Source organism: Pieris napi, chromosome 5, assembly GCF_905475465.1.
Source record: "Pieris napi chromosome 5, ilPieNapi1.2, whole genome shotgun sequence".
NCBI lineage: Eukaryota > Metazoa > Arthropoda > Insecta > Lepidoptera > Pieridae > Pieris > Pieris napi.
Genome location: NC_062238.1, coordinates 9379042 through 9404363, shown reverse-complemented (window position 1 = coordinate 9404363; position 25322 = coordinate 9379042). Strand labels below are relative to the sequence as shown.

General features: G+C 32.3%; 1 protein-coding gene and 1 long non-coding RNA gene across 5 annotated transcripts in view; both read right to left on the bottom strand.

The window, feature by feature from the left end:
* The window catches only part of LOC125049997 (brain-specific angiogenesis inhibitor 1-associated protein 2), a 189838-nt gene that overhangs the window by 27473 nt on the left and 137043 nt on the right, over positions 1–25322 (bottom strand). For 3 of the 4 annotated variants that reach the window (XM_047649585.1, XM_047649581.1, XM_047649583.1), the window contains exon 3: positions 23879–24078. In XM_047649585.1, coding sequence (XP_047505541.1) covers positions 23879–23923 — 45 coding nt within the window. In that variant the 5' untranslated portion in view covers positions 23924–24078. Of the gene's footprint in view, positions 1–23878; positions 24079–24183; positions 24317–25322 lie in introns of those variants that run through there. The other variant, XM_047649582.1, reaches the window with a different exon arrangement.
* On the bottom strand, positions 19371–20519 carry LOC125049998. The gene is made up of 2 exons (XR_007117083.1): positions 20373–20519; positions 19371–20190 (listed from the first exon to the last, which is right to left on the bottom strand). It is a non-coding gene; the product is annotated as an uncharacterized LOC125049998 (long non-coding RNA).

Sequence of the window (25322 nt, the reverse complement as noted above, 5' to 3'; positions counted from 1 at the left end):
CGATTTGAGTTATAAGGCCCGGTACGGAAATTTTATGAGGAGTAAAATCAAGTGTAACACGAAAAGTTGAGGCGTTATGTGTAACACGAAAAGTTGAGGCGTTATGTAGATTTTTCTATTTTGAATTCACGTTTTGACAGCCACGTTACAACATTGTCAGTGTTGACAGGTGTAAAAAATAAAAGTAGATTGACTAGCGTGCCATAGAGTTTTGTCAATAGTAATGGTCAGTGAAATTAAAACTAAAAAGATTGTTCATTCTTATTCTTCTCTTACTATACAGGTAACTTTGGTCACAGAAAGAAAATCTTATTTGGGCATAGATGATGTAGGTACGTTTTATTACTACTACAAACATTTATATTATAAAAACATATATTACCACCTTTAGTATGAAAATATGGTCGACAGCCACAGAACATTATCGCCATTTTATCGTTCGTAAGGAGTAAACTCCAATCGTGCGTCGTAGCTGACACACACACATTTATTGTTTATATATACAGTTTCAGAATAAAAATCCGTCGACGTCGGAGAAACATAAACAACAATTCAATGAACTTTTTATCGCATATAAAAATAAACATTCATACAATATATTTTTCATTTTCAGTGAAAAGCCTCCAAGTACAGTTCCGTAACTTGCACTTTTCAACAGAAATGCATTCAGCTCGTTGAATGACTTTACGAGTGGGTGCACATATCCACGTCTACCGCTTATTATAACAAAAGTATTTGTTACATACTGTTTATATGATTTTAATAAATATAACTATGTCTATATATGATGACCCAAACATACAGAAACATCTCTCAGAAGTATAATTAGTAAATGTTTGGCGTTGTTTCAATGTGTACCGTAACTTTTCAAACAGCTTTTGTTTAAGCGGTTTTAAGACAATATGACTTCAATAGCTTAACAGTAATAGGACCTTAAAGCTCCGGATAGTCTATCACTAAGAGAGACAACGTAATTTTTCTATAGGGTTATTTATTAATTTAAGTACGCCATATCACATTAAAAAAAAACAGTTTATACATTTGCCTCTTCACAATTTACTACTACTACATAATTTAGGGTTTTTTGTGAGAAGCTGGTACCTACGTATAATAGAATTATAAAGTTACTGTTTAAACAGGTCAGTTACAAGATCTACAGCATTATATGAGATAATGATTAGTGAAGATATGTTTAATAATGGTAATTAGTACCGTGTTTAATTTAAAACTATATTACAATATAGTATTATAATTCCACTTAAAGATTATGTCATTAAATTATTTAGAAGACAATTCGCTTTCTCGTTCCAAGAACAATATCTGCCAATATTCTGTCCATTTAGTGATGGTTAAGAAGCTATATACTCATAATATATACAGTAATGTGTGAAATGTAAGTAACAACACGTTTTTAAAACATTTTTATCCATTTGGTCCATCGCTATAATTGTGACTAATAAAAAATTATTATCATAAATACTTGAACATGATATCATCGGTTGAACGCAGTCTAACCACAACACAAACCAAGTCACGAATTCAGACAGCCGCATTCCGCACATTCATTACAATAAAACTACAAGGATTAGATTTCATTTGTTCATGGCATGTACGCCGTCTATACTCAAATCATTAATCGTTTAAAAATCGACAAAAGTTAAATACCAATCAAGGCGTATCGTTGATTAGTTGACAACAATCATTAACAAAAGATAACTTCTACTTCAAATACTAATATGATTTAATTATATTTACTGATACAGTTTGAACTTCCTCAAGAAAAGTGTGTTATCCTTTTCCTCTTAATAACAAAGTTATGGAATACGCTTCCCGATTTCATGCGATTAGCTAACGTCTTGTAGATAACATCTTTTAAACATATGCATTAAAACATACATTATTTACATTGTAATATATTACGTTTATTGTACTTAGCCTCTTAAGATTAGCTTTTAGTTTTATAATGTATAAGTTATCTGTAATTTAATTTTTATAAAAGTTTTTTTTTATCCATATATTTCTTTCTTCCTTACTGGAAGAGATCGCTTGTTAGCGACATGGCCGACCATTGGCTGCTCAATTATTATATATGTTATAAATTATATGTACTAATGCAATAAATAATTATAATAATTTATTGTCATAATTATAATAATTTATTGTCATAATTATAATAATTTATTGTCTTAATTAGGCTACAGATACTATGATAAAATATAAAGTAAAAAGGATAAATTCTATTTTTAAATTTAGACTCTTTAATTAACTCCAACCAAGACAATGTGCTATTTACCTAATTGAAAACTTTTCACGACATCCCATACACAATTACCATTACAATTTTATTTTTTATTGCATCTGCCTAAATTCAAGTGAGCTCCGTAAAGCCGTGTTCAAGCGAAACTCTATTTCGTGCAGAATTTCATTTACATTCAAATGTCTAATAAAACGTACAGCCTTCCGTAATTGTTTTGCTTGTACGATTAAGTCACTGAGATAAACTCTAGTTAAAGGATAAGAATATCTTCATATAAATGTGTATTCGGGACATTTGGCACAGATGTTATCGGAATTTGTCTATGAATATACATTGTGTAGTATTGTCCTTGTGTGTAGAGAAGTGTTGGCTTGAGCGTGGGGCTCACAACCCTGAGGTCGTGCGGTTGAATCACGCATTTAACACTTGCTCATACGGTGAAGCAAATCAGTGAGGAAACTGGTACGCCTTGAGGCACAGAAGACTGTTTACCTACTTGCTTGTTACATAACCCGCAGGCCCCGAGCTAAAGCGCTGAAGCGCTGTTTTTGTTTGTTTTTTTCATCATGTGGTGGGTCCTTAAGGGGTTTTGTTAAATATTTCAGCATCTATTTGATTGCGTGTTGTTCCCACGAGAATGTATGTGCGGGCTCCTATTTCACTATGCGTATTGCTGATAGAGGACAAATCTTTGTTTTTAATTATTTTTTATTATTAATTACTTAAGATGTCATGTGTGTGGTTGCGGCTTCTTACAAACATTGTGTAAAACAAAAAACTTGGCGATTAAAAAGAGCGGCGGAGAGTTTATTGCCAGTACTTCTCGTCCGTTCTACGCCCTTGATTTGAGAACTGGCTAGCAGTAAATGTTAAGTTAGAAGCATTTAGCATTTATTATGTTTTTCTTTATTGACGTTCATAAGTGTACATTGTGTCACCTAAATGAATAATTTTGACTTTTGACTAGTAATTCTTATTTATATTATATTGTCTTTGATTGACATAAACTTTACACATTTAATGAAAAAACTGTTTTTAACGGATTAAAGTTATGTATTATTATAAATTTACAATTTTCTAACATAATTTTAAATTTATCCGACGTTTCGCGTGCTTTACAGCGTGCGTGGTCACGGTGACTGAAGACAAAAGGTGTTGAATGTCAAAAAGTATATCCAAATTAAAATCTCAAAAAGAAAAACAATCCGCGAAAATAGAGGACACCGTGAGCCATTTTTGCCAAAACCCTCCATCTTTTAGTCGATACCAACTCCGGGGAAATAAATACAGATAATGCAACTTTCTCTGCAGCTGTGATACTTTTTGACATTCAACACCTTTTGTCTTCAGTCACCGTGACCACGCACGCTGTAAATCACGCGAAACGTCGGATAAATTTAAAATTATGTTAAATAATTGTAAATTTATAATAATACATAACTTTAATCCGTTAAAAACAGTTTTTTCTTATTTATATTTGCCAAGAAATGAACGAAGGACGTCCGATTGAGATATGTACTGCAATTTACCAAACAAATCTATGATAGACAGATTGTAACATCAATGAGAGACACGGGACTGCTACGTACTATCAAATAGTGCTATATTAGAATATAATCTAAATCCTCCTAATATTAATTCTAAGATTCTTTATGAATGTGTTGAAATCGCTCTCCGTATTTTAAATTTTATAAAGCGTCTGGGAAAATCTTAGCTCTTTAATGCGAAAAAGTAATAAGACTAGAAGAAAGTTTAATATAATCTATTGTATTTGTACGAAGTTCGTACATTTCAAACGAAATTAATTCCGACGCTACCAGTACACAAGTTTTACCATAATGAAATTCTTTAAATATCTCTCTTTGTAATAATTTTACCCACGTTTAATACTGTGCATCATTTGCAAACCGTTTATTTCTATTCAACGCCTTATGAGAAAATCAAATTGTTAGACTTAGAATAATGGAATTTATTTTGATATGAATTTAGTACGATTACAGTTTATAATCAATTGTAAATGTTGGTAAACAGTCTACAATAATTAATTAAATAACGTTTTGTCGTGACGTTAGTGTGCGTAACAAGGAAATAATAGTTTTTAGTGCAAGTCACAATAAAAAATAAGATATCCTTCTAAATTGATACAAATAAGTCAATACAAGGCGTTCTTTTTTTAAAAGACTTTCCGGGTTTTAAGGGAAATTTTATAATAAGACCCACATTTGTTACTCAATTATTTTTAAGACACGACGAACATCAAACGTTCATTCCCTATTTTAACCTTGTTTAGCGAATAACTTTAAAGGTGTCCCTGTTTAATTAAAATCGATTCAGTGGTTAGTCATGGAAGCGTAACAAACCTACATTCGCATTTATAATAGTAGTAGTGCTTGAATTAGAGTACAGAGGCTGCTCAAAAACAATTACGTACTGGTCGAGGAATACTTTTATTGATGTAAATTAATGTAGCAAATCTCACGATTTAATTACAGGTTTAGTGTGTATTGATATGTTAAGCGGTCACAGGAGCGGTCGAGTAACAGTACCCGGACATCAATCGTCCGGGCACGTACGTACCTCTACAAATATTTACATCGGATTACGTGCAATACCCATTGTCGCCTTTGATTGGAAAACTACTATTGCCTCTATAGGAATTTAACCATATGTGTTTGGATCGTGGCTTAAAACCTTAATATCTTACACATCTATAATGATATCGGAATATGAAAGGTGTTAAAATGTATTGTTAAATTAGCTGCCCCTGATTTTATACTTAGCCTATGAAAAAGAAAACTGGTTTTTAGGATTACTCTGTTTTTTTTTAAGACAATTCACACCAATTGACCTAGTCTCATGCTAAGCTGGTGAAGCTTGTGTTATGGGTACTAGGCAACGTACATATTTAAACACCCGAGACCTAAGCACAACACCAAATGCTCATCACATCGATGTTCGTCTCAGCCCTGGATCGAACCCGGGACCCATGGTTTCGCATTCAGGGGTACTAACCACTAGACCAATAAGTCGTCAAAAAAAAAAATAAAAAAAACTCTTAATAAATGAATAAATTTATAAATTTTTCTCTCCATAAAAACATTCCTCAGTGTTCAAAAATAAATATAAAAACATACTCGACTTGGTCCAGCCGTCTTCGAGTTTTGCTCTTAGCAACTTATTTTGCGATTCATTTTTATTTATATAGAATTTGGTTTGGTTGTTTTTGTTTTTTTTTGTCTTGTGTGTATGGATTATTAAAATTTCCAGTTATTTAGATAGAGTAGAAGACAAATACTAAAAAAGCTGAAATACTAAAAACCACAGAACAATAATTATTTTTTTAGTTATTCTGTGGAGCCTACCTATTTTTTGAGTAACAGTACTCATACTAGGTAAAAAAATACTTTTTAAAGCCATATACTAGTTATGTGAGCACTATAAATATAGCGTCACCAAAATAATAATTAGTTAAAGAAAGTGTATCCAAATTTCCTTTTAAAAGTCGCAAGTTTTTACCACTTGCATCACCCGCATTACGAAATAATAAAATCAATGTTTAATGTTCCTGTGTTGATAATAAAACTGCTTTGATTATGGGTGTTTAAACTCGTATCTTATCTCACAATACGTGCTCTCAAATGTGAAAGTATTAAAGTTATATTTAAGCACTTCGTGGCACAAATTAAAGTGTAAAACACGAAATTTCGCGATTAGGTTAATCTCAGGACTTGATTACTGACAACTTTAACAAACTTTAGCTGTGATATTTTTGTTAAATCTGGTTATTCTGTCCCCGTATGAAGAACGTGTTTAAAGCACCATTACTATGCAAATAAAAAATCCGTTGTTTTCAAAGAATTTTTATTTTAAGTGACAGTAAATAAAAACTATTTTTTTTATAGAACATTATAGGGGGCAAATGGGCAGGAGGCTCACCTGATGTTAAGTGATACCGCCGCCCATGGACACTCTCAATGCCTGGAGGCTCGCGAGTGCGTTGCCGGCCTTTTAAGAATTGGTACGCTCTTTTCTTGAAGTGGAATTGGTTCGGAAATACTTCAGTGGGCAGCTGGTTCCACATAGTAGTGGTGCGCGGCAAAAACTGCTTTGATAAACGCTCAGTTGTGGAACGGCGGACGTCGAGGTGATACGGGTGGAATTTCGTATTCTGCCTCGACGTCCGCTGATGAAACTCAGCTGCAGGTATTAATCCGAACAACTCCTCTGAACACTCTCCATGGTAAATGCGGTTGAAGATGCTGAGTGACCCCACATCGCTACGCAACACCAAAGGATCAAGCCGCTCGGAGAGGGATTGGTCGTCGACGATTCTATATTATAACATCAGGAATATAGAAAACGATAACTCTTTAAGTAATAAATTATTCTAATATGACATAGCTAGAGCATAGGCTTTTTAACTAGTACATTGTCTCTCAAGGTATATACATCATATATTCAAAATCTATATGAAATTATAGTGTAATTATGCGGGTGGCATGTGGCATACTTGTAGCGCGCTTGCGGTCCCTAAATCACCCTTCCAACATTATATTGTCTTTATATTCATGTTGTCTTCCGATCATGTTATTTATTGAAAACTTAGCAATAAAAAGAGTGAAAAAGACCAAGCAACGGGTTATCGGTAGTAAGTAATAATTTAAAAAAATCGAACGCCCAAATGACGAAAATAATTTACAAATTTGTTCTTCAATGTGGGTTACTCAAGTCACATAGATGTAGGCTTTTACTATCGTTATACACGCATTTAAATATACTTACCGTGGACACATACAGATCGCCTCATTTACAGAGTATTTCACTTAGAAAGTATTCAAGACAATAGGCCTCGTTTGAACAAAGCATCAATAATAATTGTCGCTTACGGAATATAAGCGTTACATTTCTGGACAAAGAATTTCGCTTATATGGCTTTGTTAAGGTATTGACAATAATTTTTCACTGCAGTGGAAATATTTCTATGGCTTATTCTAATTTACTTCATTTTGCAATATATAAGTGGCGAATTATCTTACGTTATGTAAGATAAAGACCGTAGAAAACTTGCATAATCTTACAAAATATTATTATAACTTTGTTATTACTACTATTAGTGTTGGCCAAATCGCTAGTGTCTCTTATAAGTTCATAGGTTAGAACACGGCTATGCACCAATAGACTTTCTGTCTGAGTGCATTAAAACCTCACTCGTACGTTGAAGGAAAACATCGAGAGGAAACCGGTTTTTGACACAAAAAGTCGACGGCGTGTGTCAGGCTACGGCCAGATATGTTTTTGTATAGACATATTTTTTCTATAAACGACGTCTTCTTGGTTCCTGGTCTATTTCGGTCTAGACTTGCCATTTTTCTTACGATGTTGTTTCCGTACATGTTGTTTACGTACTTAGAAAAGTTTATACATAGCCAAGAATCACCTTCGGCGTTGAGGAGCACACTGTTGTTCAAGCTATAATAATTTGTGTTCTTAATATTATTCATTACAAAGAAACCAAAACCAATACATGTGGTTACGTAAAGGAATGTTTATTTTTATTTATCGAGATTGTGGACAAAAAGATTTCACCGAATGTTCAAAGTCGCTTGAAAACTCGATTTCGGGAGTCGTCTTTTGTCGTGTAATTAAGAAAATATTTCGTATGGAGTAATTTCCGTTCAAGACGCAAACTGGCACGGAGTGTAGGCAATTACATAAACGACAGCGGGACAAAGACGTCAGGGAAAGTCGGGTAACGCAATTATATTTGCCACGTTAGCACCCTACCCCACTCTGTTGTAACATAACGCTTTATTAATAATCACATTACTCATACGAAATAGGCTTTGAAGGTATTGGGATGAATGTATGAATATTAGTTTCTGTGCCTAAATAAAGTGAGTAATTTATAGTATTATTATTAGTTACTATACGTATGTATTATCAAAGTAATTTAAAAATTGCTATATTTTTCAGATATTATAGTATTTATAGTATTGTTTCAATACATAATTAAAAAGCTTTAATACCAACACAAAGCTGTGCAACAGTGTTAACCTTGGGTATGTAGGACTCCTCCACCCAGAATCTTTGCTATTCAGAGACTGGGTGAGCAATACCCACTTCGGGTCGCTCTCGCATTCTAGCGAGGCTTCAGCGGCATAAGAAACACACCCGTGGCCTGTGAAATAAGCCAAGACCTATTAACACCATAGGATACTTTTAAATAATAATAATAAATAATTAAAACGTTATTTATGACAAAAGGGTTGTGACATAATTCATATATAGCTATTCCCCACACTAGGGAGGCCCTGAAGAAAACAATTATAACGTGATACATGTTTAAAACAGTTAAAAAAAGATAATAGAAAAATAAAAAATTTAGTGTTACAAATTAAATGAATGAGTGAGTGTGTGAATGGGTGTGTATGCGCATGTAATTGAGAGTGTAGCTGAAAGTTGTTATGATCGTGCACTGTGTCTATGTTAGTTTTTAAAACCTCAAAGTCATACCAATATATGTAGTAATTAATGCCTCTGTAGATTCGAAATCCAAATTGGCTAGTGTAATTTTTAGGTGACTGGCGAGTTTATATCTGGTTAGTTTAACGATCTCTGAATCCATAGATTTGGAAATTTTGTTATAAAGGAAGGGGCCCCTAAATGCAAAGGAATGTTGACCAAAAGCAGTCGTTTTGGCGTTGGGAATACAAAACGTTTGTTCTTAGATGTGTCCTGTTTTGTGAGTCCAAGGAATCTATGGTATCTTGAACAGGTCGCTAAGATGTAAAGCTTCCTTACTGAGAGGGTTTTTGTATCTAGGTGTAGTTAGAAATTAAGATACATTTCATTTATTATATTGCAAATAAAGTTTAAGTAATAAAAACGTTTCCTTTTTGCATAAAACTACGAATTACATCACGAACACGATTACAAAATGATGAAATCTAGGACAATGTAGCGCTAGTTCTTAACCGCGTCTAATGACTTCCGGTAAAACAGTAACGCCTATATAAAATAATTTTACGTTACACTTTCAGTATATGATGCAATATGTGTATATGATAAATGCATGAGGAGGCAGCCGTCCATTACCGATGCCATTAAGGGGACTCGCGGAGAAAGTGACAACATGCGCAAAACTGAAAGTACTATAAAATAACGTTAGAATTGAATACGAGTTTACGCACGTTTATTTAATATATTGCTAGGTTTCTTCTTTAAGAGAAGAAAAAACTTTTTATACAGTACTTTATTTTAACTTATTAAATATTTGTTTTCATTGTCCTAGTACGCTAACACCGCAGAAATCGGGACGTTTTGATGAATGTTTTCAGCCTTTTTGAAGGGAAACTTCTTTACGCGCATGAGGGTAAAAATTTTACGGAACGTCATGAAGATGTGTAGCGTTTTTGTCGAAGAAAAGAGAGAGAGCGATTGAGACCGATTGAGACCTTATAGAAATTCTATTTTTAAAATTAAAATTTCGTAAAGAGAATTTATGAAATATTCAAAAAATTTATTGATATCTCAAATAACGAATTGTAAATTGCCACGTGTTTTTATTATCGAAGAAATAAATTTAAAAAAGTAAATTTATAATTTGTATTAATTTTCGACACTTTTAACATTTTAATTATAATTCAATTAATTAAATTCCTAACATATCTTCCTTTTTCCCTCCTTCAAAGTCTCGGAAATCTAAGGTTTTAGATTTGTATAAATATGAACAAGAATTAAAAATTTGTTTGCCAAAGAAGTTTCACTTCTGACATGTGTACTTTGTACGCACGCACTTTTTTTGAGGTATTTCGTGCACATCAGATAAATAATATTTTACCAGGAGAAAACCATAGAGAAAAGATAGAGTGATTCCGCACAAATATGGGGTTTTAATAACTGTTTCGCGTTTGTATATGCATAATTCAAATGTCAGATTTATGGATATTGGAAAAGTGATTAATGTCTCATTCAAAATGTCATGACGTGACAATAATATTAATCATAGCTGGATAGACCGCGACTGTACAATTACTTCTATGCTTGAATAGTATTAAATTTGACATAAATAATCATTTTGAATTCGAATATAACATTTATATATCTTAATTAATAATTGATTGCATGTTTACAATGTGGTGTGGTGAAAAAAACGTATTAACTAGCCCGTGAACTTAATATAAACTTTGCTATGCTACCCCATAGAGATATTTCGCTTTGCTGGAATAAAAAACTTAGTACTAAATAAATCTACTTAGTTTGTATATCTTTCCAATTAATTACAATCAAGGATTAAATAAAATAAAACACGAATTGGTCCAGCCGTCTTCGTGTTGTGCGCTTAGCAACATATCTTGCGATTAATTTTTATTTATAAATATCTTGTAAACAGTTGTTTTCAATTAACTTTGACATGTAGAAGTTATGAATAAGGATTTTCCTTTCAACCGAACAATGTATGTCAGCTCCTTACAAACGTTGTGTAAAACAAAAATTTGGCGATTAAAAAGAGTGGCGGAGAGTTTATTGCCAGTTCTTCTCTTCCGTTCTACGCCCTTGATTTGAGAACTGGCAGTAAATGTAATATTAGAATTGAATGTATATTTCTTTTTTGACGTTCATAAGTGTACATTGTGTTACCTATATGAATAAATGATTTTTTTTTATAATATGTTAAATACTGTTGAAATTTCGTTCACTTTATAATTTCAGTAATTAATAGAAATGATCACATAGTATATGAGCTAATAATAAACAAATCGCATAATTCACCCAGAAGCTCGAATACACTTTTTCCGATAAATTTCCACATAAGAAAGCATTTTCCTTACATAGTTATAGTGAAATAATTGTTTGTATATTAGTTTCCCGTTTCGAAAGCGAAATTGTGGACAAACAAAACAAAACAACGTATAAATACGACATAGCTTACACGTAATTAAAAATAATTGTTGATCCTCTTTTATTTATCAACGTTCTATCTCCATTCTTATTACGAGGAAAATTATTATAAGAAAGATTTATGAGAAAATAATTGTTTATTTTCATTTCATTTCAATTGTTTTCTTACAGGAATCAGCACGGGTCACTGACCTTCTTTTATTTTCATGAGCATTTAATAAAACGCTGTCGCCTATATCCAAAGAGTACAAAACGTATTTAAAAATTAAATTAAGAAGTTAATAAGCTTTCATTGAGCACTTGAAAACTTTTTGTATGTAAAAAGGGTGTTAGGTTAGATAATGATCTAATAATATGAAAACTTTAAGTAGCGAATCACAAATAATTTTGCATTAATTATATTATACATTATACACGAAACGCAGTGTTACTAGAGCAGTGTTGGCCTAGTGGCTTGAGCGTGCGGCTCTAATCCTTGAGATCGTAGGTTCGATTCCCAGCTGTGGACCAATATACTATCTTTCTATGTGCGCATTTAACATTCACTCGAACGGTGAAGGAAAACATCAAGGAAACCGGCTTGCCTCAGACCCAAAAAGTCGACGAAGGCACAGGAGGATGATCTTGAAACAGATAAAGAAATCTGAGGCCCAGATCTAAGAAGGTTGTAGCGCTACTGATTTTCTTTGTTTTTTATGATACTACGAACGCGAACTTAATATTTTTCTATACAATATACATAAAAAGCAAGAATAATTCTCTTTAATCTTCATTCAACATGTTACGTTTTATAAAAACAACAGATTAGCTCTCCTACATATAATTAAATAATAAATGTACAGCGAAGTACTAAGTTTATTCAACTAAGTAAAATCCATTATAAAAGCCTGTCTGAGGATGCTACATTTCAGTAAAAATGTGAAAAAAGCTAAACAACACGTTTATTGTTAGATTACAAAGGCATGAGTTGAGTTGACGTAAACATTTTCTTTTTAAACGTATCTTGTTCGCTGTAAAGTTAAAATCTAATATATAAAATTCTCGTGTCGCGGTGTTTGTGGTTAAACTCCTCCGAAACGGCTTGACCGATTCTCATGAAATTTGTGTACATATTGGGTATGCCTGAGAATAGGACATCATCTTTTGCATCCCCCAAAATGTTAAGGGTAGCCCACCCCTAATGTTTTTGTTTTTAATTTTAGATACAAATTTTAGCCTCTATTTTTTTATGATACAACATTAAAAAATACATACAACCCCTAATTTTCACCCCTCTACGATCAACCCCTATTATTTATTATAAATGATATACATGGCAAAACGTCGTTCGCCAGGTCAGCTAGTAATGATATAAACTTTGTAATCGGTTTAATATTAAAAAACGCTATTGCAATTAATAAAAAACATTGTTAATTACCTATCTGATACTTAATCCGTTTATTGGCTTTTAAAAATGACTAGTTAAATCTAAAACAGGAAGTGTAATGTTTTATTATAATTTTTTTTTTCTCATAATTGTCATCTTGGGATAGTTTGTACATATACGAGTATACTGTAGATATAGCATTATACATGATGTTGTGAACTTTAATAAATACAACTTTACCATTTAATAAGGTGATATAAATGATATTTCATTGAGTAATCGTGGAATAAAGACAGTTTTTGAAACGTTACAAAAACTAGATCAATCTGTATTTGAATTGAATGATGTACCAAGCAGTAAAATGATCTGTATATTTCGTTAGAATGGCTTTGTTGCGTTATTAACTCTTTTATAATGAACCTCTTTAATACGGTCTACTTTATAATTTATGTTTTTTAAATTAATATATTTTTCACAATTAACGTTAAAGTATGCGTTTGTGTATTCTTATTTGGCTGTTATATATTGTGTAATTGTATTATTTATTACGTTTCCCAATGGTCATTACAGTAAAAGCTTACATCTTACACACGAAACAGCATGTTTTATACTTAATAACTATTAACAGAATTCTTACAAACTACAAATATGTAGTTTAAAAAGCGAAAAATATAAATAACGTAAGTAAGAGAGCTGAAAGAGATCTATTATATATTATTATTATTAACTAGCTGTAGGAAAACTAGAAATGAAATGAATAAATCAAAGAGCAAGGAATACCACGTTAGTTTAATCATTTATTATAAATTAGCAAAACTCAATTTCATTAAATTTCGACTATAATATTTACCGTGAAACTTTCAAGTAATTCCGTTAATCAAACTCCAGTTAAACAAATGAAAATCCTAATTATAATGGCCAAAATCTACAGCAACCTAGAAAATATTGAGTACGAAAAATCCTATTTATTCCGTCTCCCGCTTGAAATTTTCTAGTTGGTAGATTGTAGTTGCCACTTTTGTTGGTTGTGTGCCAATCACGTCCGACTCTGGCCGGTAATTTCCCCAATCGCATCGGCTTGCCGCTTCGGAGCATGTATTTTATTTTGGCAAACTTGCGGGACCATTCTTCAAAACTGTACAAACTAAGCTATCGCAAGTTTTCTTTTATCTACATTTCACAACAGACAGATTAAAGTATTTCTATAAATTAAATGGACAGAAACGAACGCATGCGTACTTCGTGACAAATTCTTTTACTTACTACTTACTACTACTTCTTACTACTTGATACTTCTTCACAGTTCGCCCTTTCTAATTATAGCGTGTGTTCCGCTGCCGAGAAGATAATAAGGGTAATTTTATTGTAATACTGAGTCTGCAATGGACACCGCTCAATTAGTTTCTGCCATTGCCATAATTTCTTTTACTTATATTATCTTAACAATGGGGTCAGCTGGTCTGATTTTACATACAGATGAAAGATCATGATGCACATTTATGAGCGTCCATATTAGTTTAATCAAGGCGGAAACAATTAAGCAGAATGAGGTCTAATGGCAAGCACTTTGTATGAAGTTGCTCTATTAGAAAGAGTTGTTAAAAGTCGTTCTAATAGAGCCTTGTAACACCTAAGATCCAATTAACCATCTCTCTTATACGACTGACTCTTAATTTATCGAAGCGAAAACTCGTATCTACATTCTTGTGATATTTCGTCGAAATCCCTTCAATTAAAGCAAAGTCTTTCGTGTAAAAATGTAACAGTATAATGGGATGTGATTACCTGAATTCTTTTCACAACCACTCCGCTTCACTCGGGTGTCCTAATAACTGTCATACAGATTTAATATGACATCTCGCGTTTGTACGGTTTCCACCGCGAGGCAATTTCCTTCCTAAAATTGTATTTTGTCGTATCCACGTCAACTAAGTACATATGTGACCCGAACGACAAATTTTATTTATATTTTTCCATTTACAAATTATGTATGTTCTACGATCTGACTTTTGTTTACCGTCTTGATGTATACGTCTTTGATATACTATTGTTTATTTTAATAAAATTGGAGGAAGAAAATGAAATCTGTATTTGTATTTCTGTGGTCTGTGTTTTTTAAGATGTTAGTACATATCTTTTCAAACTACAACATAATAATAGGCAAACAGCCTTTCTTGTCTAAAGATCTTAAACACTTATAATTTTTCCGAGAATCAGAATCAGAAACCATCGTGTTAATAGGTATATTAAATATTAGTAATGTGGATTTAAATAAAGTTCACTATCTACTTCGAATGCGTAAATTTAAATGTTAAAAGCCTAATAAATACAAAGTGAAAATTTACTTCCTTTCTCTTTACGGTAGAGATAAGACGAAAACGAAAATTAAGGAAACCACATTAAGTTTAACCTTATCTTGAAAATTTCGTAATATCACCACCGTAAATTCGATATATCTTGAACTTACTATAATATATATTGCGATAATATATATATAAAGTCGAACTTGCGCTGCTTCAACGTTGTTGATCCAAAATTATTTAAGTACAAGCTATAATAAAAATAGTATGTGTATATGTTTCATCACATTTATGTTTGTGCGTGAGTCAAAAATCTAGATAGTATTATTGTATGTTATAGATTATTTTAAGAGTATCTTGAATGGCCCGATTTGTTAAATCAACTTTAAGTCGTAGATCTATGGTTAACTAATTAATACAGCAAGTAGTGTAAGAATTAAATACTTAATTAGTGCATGTATTTTATCATTAATAAATATCAAAAGGAAAAAAAACGACACCAAACTAAAATAGTTAATAAATCTGTGTCCATTCATTGTAAAATAATATTGCATCATTAAAATAGAATATATATTAACTAATGAAATCCAGGAACCTCTTATTTGTCTCACTTAGCTTCTATAATCCATATAAATCTAAGGAACATAATTTCATTTTGCCATTTTACACATCAAAGTATCGCGTGACTTGAATCTTGCGAAAATGTCTTAGAATATACGACTTACATTTACTAAAGTAATTTATGAACGGAAGTTGAGACAAAAGTAAATGATATGTAAAGAGATTTAGCGAGATTTCTTACCTTTGATTTAATTCATTTATTATGATATACATGGCAAAACGACGTTTGCCAGGTCAGCTAGTTATGTATAAAAAACACTAGCAGCTTAATAAGCTGATGCGCGCGTATTCTGAGATTTGGAGAAACTATGCAATCTATTTTTAATAGAGTTCAAAGAGAGTGCACTGATTACACTTTCCGGAAGCCTATGCCAGTCGGCCACTACTCGGTTTGGGAGAAAGTTCTTTAGGGAATTTGTGTTATGTTGAGTGGTCTCTCAAATGTGTATTTTCACTTAAAATAAAGAGCTTCTCAATTCCTGGAACATTATAGTGGCCAGTGAGGATTTTATAGGTTTCAATGAGATTTCCTCTTAATCTCCTACTTCCTAAATCAGTAAGGTCAAGTGCTTTCAAAAGCTCATTATAAGATTTCTTCCCGAGTGACCTGATCATTTTCATGGCTTTTATTTGAACGCTTTCAAGCATACTAATATCCTTTATGAAATATAATATATACTTGTGTATAAAAAAATTAATGCAATCTGAGACCAAGACCCATATCGTGCTAAGCCACTGGATTATTATTTTATTTAAAAAAACATTTAACGTAAAAAAATCCCATTGGTACATTCTAGTTTTTGACAAAATTCCTGGTTTGAAACATATGATATTGCAGCGCCTGTCACAAATATAATTTAGTGGAAATATGATAGATGAAGTGGAAACAACGTGGAACTGATCTGACTAGTATTTATGTCCTTATTATGTACATATACACAGTGTCAGCATTGGAATTTAGGTCGATTTGTGTATTACACATAAGTTTTAGATGACTGGGTTTTCACTAACCAACTATAAATGGTAGTTTGAAGTTTGTTGGAATATGTCATAATTTTAAGTTAATCTGTTTAGTTATACTAAAAATGTCTATCTAATATAGATAGAACACAAGAACAGCTTCCTTAACAGAGACTGTAAGTAGTGTTATTAGACACTTTCTTATGTTAAATATCCTTATTAGTAAATTATTAGTTAAGACTTAAATGAATTATTATTCTTAAGTTAGTCTAGATCTTTTTGTTCCATGATGTCTCAGTGATCAGACAATGTATTAAAAAAAATGTCTAACGGACCAATTTGACCCAAGAGATAAAACTCGTCTTTATTTCTATTTGAAATCGCTACAATGGCTGGCGGATAAATATCTCAACTTAAAAACAAAAAACACATAATATATTCCTTATTTTTAAGCTATGTAATGTCTCCTCCAGGGATTGCAGGCTATTCTTATTCAAATAAGTGCAGATTCACCACGGAGTCATGACGGCTCGTCGTCTAGCGGTTGCAAGCCTTTTGCGACATTTATTTAACCTAATTCTTTATTGCATTTTACATTAACTGACTGGAATTATATTTTAATACTTCATAAACTTCTTAAAATATTTATAAAGTATAAAAATATCTATATAGATTTATATACTTTTAAGAAAATTATTTGCTTATAAAATTGGACTATTATAGACAACATCATTGTTGCTAAGGCCCACTGGGAGGACTCAAAGCAATTACCGCCGTTCACAGACTATCACAAGATCTATGCAATCAGGTTTTGCAGGTGCGTTTGAGTTATTTATGTAGAATAGAATATTAATTAAATAGAAAATAGAATATTTATTTATTATGTTTAGTAAATTGATTTTTTTTTGTCGAAAATGGTGTAACGTGATTTTCGTAGCCATCTTGCTCTAACATCAAAAAGCAAGTGCTTTTGCGACTATTGATATAGTTAAATTGTGTCTTATAGAATAGAATTCAATGTAAAATCTCTCTGTTTCTCTAAGCTTCTGATTTCTTCATTTATTTTTCCTAATATGCGTAGATGATGCCTTCCGTGCCTGACACACGCCGTCGATGTTTTGGGTCATAAGCATGTCAGTTTTCTCTCGATGTTTTCTTTTACCGTACGAGCGAGTTAACACGCTGTGTGTGTGCACATACAAAATCCATTAGTGGGTTTGAACCTTAGGGATGAAGGTCGCACTCTGAAACCCCAACACAGCTACCACAATAACTAACTTTTCTTGGATTTTAAATTAAGTATAATACAACATATAATGTTAAAATAGCACTGTTTATAAGCTATATATGTAGACTTAAGAACAGCAAACAATTTTCATAAACACTTATTGCTTTTACAAATATCACCTGGCGACATTTATTTAGCTTTGTATTCATCGTTTTGGTGAATTTCATCACAGTACCGTGTCAATAGCTTGACGCCTTTCTCTTTTTTATACCTATGCTATTCAGACGCGAATTTCACTCGTTTCATTTCGTAAAACAAAAGGAACAATACTCTATCTACTAGTTGCCTTTTTCAACTTGTGACACTTCAAGATGATGTTAATTAGGCCTGTGTTTTAAGAATTCGCTACAACCTTGAGTATTGTTAATTCTAATGTATGACCTTGAAGAATTCATTTTACTAGTATTGTTGAGTAATTGTTATTTTTACTTTTAACTTGGCAGCTTTGTATCTGGTTGTTTCGCCTGTCATGTAAGCACTGCGGATCAACGTTAATTAAATATGAATTCAAGTGTGAAATATTTGAGAGCTTTTTCTTTATATATTCAACAAGCTATAGTAAAAATAATAACAATTTTTTTTGTATGAAATGCCTTACTGCTCTGGTGTAAGTATATGTATAACAGAAGTAAGATCGACACTATGAAATAGAATTCGCATTACACTATACTAATTGTATGAAAACGCGTTGCGATTATCGTGTCGACGTCCGAATAATGAAGAGTTCTGGCTAATTTAATGTGATTTAACTAAAGTTTTTTCCATAATATTATTTATACGATTAAAACAGACAAAATCCACAAACAGTCGGAGAGGAACATTTACATTAGGCTGGTTTAATGTCGTAAAGCAATCTCATTCTTAGTGTGAAGCCGGTTAAAGTCGACCAGACAACAACGACCTGCCGAATAAGACCTTTTCTCTAATTGGCTTGAAGTGAGAGGGGTCACAAGAAAATGGCCAAACGTGGTATCACAATGATAAATTTGCCGCATATCTCGAATGTTGCGCACAACCTTGACATTAGCAATTTCATAAGAGAAAATACGTACTGTGGCAATTACCATCGTGGCATGTCTTAATTATTTAGGTATTTAGATCAACGCGACAACTATTTCATTATAGGTAAATTTAATATTGCCTCAGATATTTATATTACAAATTAAGTTTGTTAAGTTAAAATTTGACAGAAATCAACGGAGATGATTTGATTATTTCAATAGCAAGTACTGATAATATTATTTTGATATAAATTTAAATCTTTGAAAAACAGATTCTGTGTATTGCATATATCGTTATATGCGTAATAATTTTTTATTAAAAGGGACGAAATATTTGTACGTGGATATTTTTTTGAAAATTGTTTAGTGCCTTCATACATTACATAAAATATTTTTACAGTACACGGCGGAATCGGACAGGAGGCTCATCTGATGTTAAGTAATACCACCGCCCATGGACAATCACGCAAGTGCGTTGTCGGCCTTTTAGGAATTGGCACGATAAGAGTATGTTAACCCTAGAAAGATAACGTTATTTTTTTGTACTGAAAAGATAAACATGCGCCTGAGAGGCGCACTATTTTAATAGCAGATTTTTTTTATGAATGTCAATTATGTTTATTTCATTCACTACTGTAAATTGTTGAATTATTAATAAGTAAATAAAATACATAAGTATTATCATAAATTTTTATTCAAAATATGAAAATTTGTAGGTATTTATAAACCCTTAACAAAAATTAGAAGTCTTCTGTACTTAGGTAGAAATTTTTAAAAATAGGTAATTTTTATAGTGTTTTTTCTTATTAATTAATTAATTATTATATAATCAGTCTCAATTTTAAAAAAATACTGGAAAAATCAACGGCTAAAGACAATTGTTGCAACCATCTTTTTTATGTTCTCCGCACACTGTCTTTTTACATATTATGCAACTCATCTTGGACATTCTCTTCTTTTTTTGTATATAAGCTACAGTACCGTCGAATTTTAGCTGGAGGTTCCTCATCAGCTTCTTCAGACATCTCGCGGTTAGTTTGTGGGAGGATATTCTCAATACTTTCTCTTGCATAATCTCGTCAGTTGTAACACCACTTACATCTCAAAGCATGTAAGTGGTTCAAAAATATTTCGAGACATGCGACTAGGCCCTCTATTGGAATGAACTATATTGATCGCAGACGTTCTTCTGTTATTTTGTCCTTTTGCAGTAGCCCAAACATGCCTATTCTTGCCCCTGATCACATCATTAGGCGGCGTTAGTCATGTCCAGTATTTTCAGTGACATTATGCGATGAAGGATCATTCGAATGTTCATAAATCATAGCTTCATCTACGTACTCATCATCAGTATCGCTTTGCACATTGTCTCCACTTACATGGTCCTCGATCTCACTGTCACTGCCGACATCTGCGCCTTCATCTTCTTCATTCAATAAAGAAACAATTTCTCTTTCATCCAACACTCTTCTGCTCGCCATGATGCTAAAACGCTCCTAAAAACAATTAATTACAATAAGTATTCACCAATAAAAATAACCTACCTTTAAACTTACCGTACATTGGTAAAAAATTATAAAAACAAAACCACTATGAAAGTGGCGAAAGTTACACAAAAGATAAACATGCGCCTCCCGAGCGCAACGCATCGCTCTAACAGCAAAACTGTGGTACTTACCGAACAGAAGCAGTAGTCTCTCGGAAGTGATGACCAAGGACTGAATTGGCCTGGAAACACAAACTTGTATGCGCGTCGGTAACAAAATGGCAGCGAAATATATATTTCGCGGGCGCCTCTGAGGCGCACGTTATCTTTCTAGGGTTAAAGGACCCTAAGTCGAATTGGTTCGGAAATACTTTAGTAGACAGCTGGTTCCACATAGTGGTGGTGCGACCCAAAAGCTGCCTTAAAAAGCTCAAAAGCTCAGTTGTGCTCGACGGACATCGAGGTGATAAAATTGTTTAATTTATTCACTTGTTTTAACTATAACAATAAGAATCGAGACGTTCGTTTTTTTAATGAAATATCTGAAGGCTTTTCAAACTAACTTATATCGTCACAATAAAAATAAAGTGAACAATATAACCCAAATAAAACTGAAACGGCCCAAAAGGAAATTCGGACATGTAGCCATGTCGTTTCCAAAGATATTAAAATCGAGCTGAATTTTTTTCATCAGAAAGGTTTTGTTGTACTAAAAGTTTTTATCAGTGTAATTGTTACAACAGCTTTTAACTGTATTATGGTACACATACTTTAACATATAGTAATACAGATTACAATTAACCATGAAAATAGTCACTGGAATTTACTCGTTTTTTTATTAGGTATAATATAAATGTTATGTCTTCGGATATATAATCTATTTTCTAAATTGTTAATCATAAATTCAATAAATATAATGAAATAAAAGGCCGGCAACGCACTCGCGAGACCTCTGGCTCTGAGAATGTCCATGAGCACACGCATTAACATCAGCCTTGCGATTCTGTAACTCACTTTTCGAACTCTCACAGCGGTTTTAGCATCGGCGGTTGCTCTCAAATCAGTCGTGAAGCAGTTATTTTATGATTTGGCATTCTGATAAGGTGGGAGCTTGTAGTTTATTGTTTATCAGAATGTCAAATCATAAAATGACTGCTTCACGACTGATTTGAGAGCGACCGCCGATGCGAAAACCACTGTGTGAGTTCGAAAAGTGAGTTACAGAATCGCAAAGCTGATAAGGCTCCTGCCGTTTGCTGTTCCATAAAAAACATATTACCGAAGTTTTCTTTTTTCTCTCGTGTCACACAAAAATAAATTTGAACTAAGGAGTTCTATGTCTTCGTATTTAGCAATGATTTAGTTAATTTATTACTGTTTAATCCGGTTTATAATAATCCAGTTTATAAATAAAACTCCATGGTAATGTTTAAACAATAAAAAAATGTAAATATCTTTGAAAAAGAAAAAGTAAATTGCTGTCGTAAATTAGATAACGCCGCCCTATCGAAGCGAATAATCAAATTATTCTTACTGTTTTATCGAAGAATCGAATTCTGTTATGCCTTCATTTAAGAAGTATTATTCAAAGACTTTTTTAAAAATCTTATATGGCTTTTCGTAAAACTAACACACTTAAAATTTACTTAGCTGTATCGCTTTAATTGAAACATCGAGCTGTCTCTTTTCATCACAGCGTAAACAGAAAGAGATAAATACTTTAGTTAATGCATAGAGTCTATGCCATAGACGATAGAATTGAGATAAAATAATAAGGTTCCATTTACGTAAATAACTCAAAGATTTTGTCGACAAAAATATAAGCTGTGATAAAGAAACAAGTTTTACCAGAAAACGTAGGTTAATCTTAACAGGACATTTCTTTATATATTCCTTAAAAAGCTGTCCACTAAAACCTGACAAAACCTTAAAAAAACATTCCAAGTAAAATGATAAATAACAACAATATTTTACGAGCAATAAAACGAAATAAGATTTCTTCGGAATGTGATGGGACGATAAAACGAATTAGAGAAATCGTATGGAGTGAGTATAATCGGTGACCTTGACATTTCGAACAGGTTATAAACGTGTTTAATTGATTGGCCTTTTCACTTTAAATGTTTTCAAGGAACATAAAGGTTAAAGCTATACCGTTATGATGGATTCAAGACATTAATTAATTTAATAACACATTTCAAAGTAGAGACAGTATGCCATATTCCTATATGCATTAGTAATTGCGTCATATACTCTAACGCTTATGTAAAGATTTAAAACGCTCATTATAACGTTAAGAAATAGTTATGTTAATTAGTAAGTATTTATGAATTATTATGTTCAAGGATTCTTGCGGATTGAGGCGTCGATTTTCGAGCGAGTTTTAAAATTCAAATAAGCAAACTTATCTTGTATAGTATATTTATATGTAGTAATATTTTTAAAGGAATTACTTTTGTGGGTTTTACGCATGTGTGTTTTTATAATCCAGATATATAAATAATGTTAAGTTTTAGTCTGCATGGTCACGGATGATCGAACGATGTATCGATTACAGCTTGTAAGTTACATTTGCTACTAGTCATTATATTGGCTCGTTATTATTCATTGATTAGCTTAATGAGTGTAGCTTATTATTAAAGAAAACTTTATCGTATTTAGGTCATACCGTACACTGTAAAATGATAGTTCTATTTTTAAATTCAAATTTTTCGAATCCTTGTATTGATTGCGTTTAAAAATAGTTCTATTTTTAAATTCAAATTTTTCGAATCCTTGTATTAATTGCGTTAAAAAGTAGTTCTATTTTTAAATTCAAAGTATTCGAAACGTTGTGTTTAAAAAGTTTCTATAACATTGAAACGTAAATAATTCTTTTTATTTGTATTTCTTTTTAATTAGAAATTGACGGATTAACATAGCAGGTGTTAGGCAGGTTTGTAAGGTCTTTTAAGGAATGTTTCCGGTAAATAAGGCCATGTTGCCGCAAGCTACTGGCCACCCTTTCACTTCTCATAGAGATCGCAAATATTAGAAATCAGGAACTTGAAATCCTATATTATAAACTGGAAAGTTCGATGTATGCCCAAATTGTTTTTGATATGTAGATTTTTATATTTGTTAACAATGGATATTTGTATCCTATATAGCCATATAATTAATTGTTTACTTTTTCATTTTTACCATAGGTATAATAGAATTTTCTGTTCTGTTCTAAATGCAACATTACGAAATAGATATATTTTATTATTATATTTAAAGAAGTAGCTGCAGATAAAAGTTACTTTTACTTACTTTTATTTTTTTCATAGAACTATGGGCAAAAGGCCAAGAGGCTCACCTGGTGTCAAATAATATCGACGCGCCACACCCACACTACCAGAAGACTAGCAAGTGCGTTGCCAGCCTTTTATTTAATAGATTGTATTTATTAGGTTTATGATTGATGATTAAGTTTAGAAAATTTATTAAATTGTGAATTTGGGTATCTTTTTTGTTACTAAATATTATTTTATTAATAATTAAGTTTCTGTATTTGGTTGGTTAATGATGAATGTTTGTAACACACAAAAGTCAGCTACTAGAATAAAATATATTTAGTATTTTGATAAATTATTTTTTACATTAAGTAAACCTAAATTACTTTGCTCATGAACCGCGAACAAAATTCATGTTACAAAGTTAGCAGCAAAACCTACCTTATAGATCCCATCCACGAGTTTCGTCAGTTCCTCGGTCTCCATTTTTATAGTTTATTGAACTTCAGCAAAATTACAGTCACACTCGATACTTCATTTGTTTATCGCGCACAAACGATTTAAGCACCATTTACACAAACACTTTCACTTAGAAGCAACTTCAAGCACGGTCAATTTCCTAGCACCTTCGCTTTTGACATCTGAAACAAAGAGAAAATTATAAACTATTATTCCATTTTTAAAAAGCCGTGCAAACATTCTATTTTTAAAAGTTCGCAACGAAGTGAGCGGCAACTTTATTGTACCTTCCAAGTGTCGTGTGCTGCGCTCAGGTCGAGGTGACCGAATGAAGTCCGATCACTTTGCTCGATCTCGCGAAGCAAGTGTTTTGTAATACGCAGCAGTTAACCACTAACCTTGCTTGTACTGTTATCTGATACCTGCTTGTTTTGTGGATGGCCTATGTCCTGAGGTCAACGACACACATACCAAACTTTTGTCATTTACAATCAATTAACATTCTCTTGCGGATTACTAGAGAAATCGCTTTCGCAAAATGTTTGTTGATTTTGTTAACGAACGATTATTTAGTGAATATTTACGACATTCCAACGCAAATTTTTCTATAAATAATATTCGAAAGAGCCATAACCGTTATTTATGAATTTTTGTATCCGCGTTAATATTTTAAAAATGTAATCACATTAAAACATTGCGTATTGAAATTCGTGAGTTGCAAGTTCGTGACATAAAGTATTATGGTTACGTTACGAAATTCATCAATGCCACTAAAGTAATTGGCAGTAAGCAACATTACTGAGCTTTGAGACTAGCGCTTTTGCAAGATAACCGAATACAATAGATACACTTTCATTTCTAACGCCCACTTGTGCGCCTACCACTAACCGTATTAGCTAAAATAAGTTATTAGTTTAGTTAGGAGTGAAACTACAATTTTTGTTTTTAATGGTTTAGAATCTCTTCGAATCAACCGTGGTAGGGACGAGAAAAAGACGCGCGTAACGGTCAAATGTGACGCGTAACCGAAACATGTGACGCGTAACCGAAAAATTTAGTGTAACATTTTTGACCGTTACGCGCGTCTTTTTCTCGTCCCTACCACGGTTGATTCGAAGAGATTCTAAACCATTAAAAACAAAAATTTATAATAACTATAACAATGATACTAAAAATTATATTACAATTTATGAAATTCTGTAATAATCTTAGTGGTAATAAGGTAAAATGAAATAATTGCATTATTTGTATTCAAGTCTGTGATATTAAAAGCCTTTTGTTAAACTTTATCTAATTTAACTTTATTTAACCAATTTCTGTAAAGTTAGTTGCATATAGTAATTTTTCGAAAAATAAGGTCATAAAGAAGTTTCACTTCTAACGTGTGTACACTAGTACACGCACATTTTTTTTTTTTGTTTATACT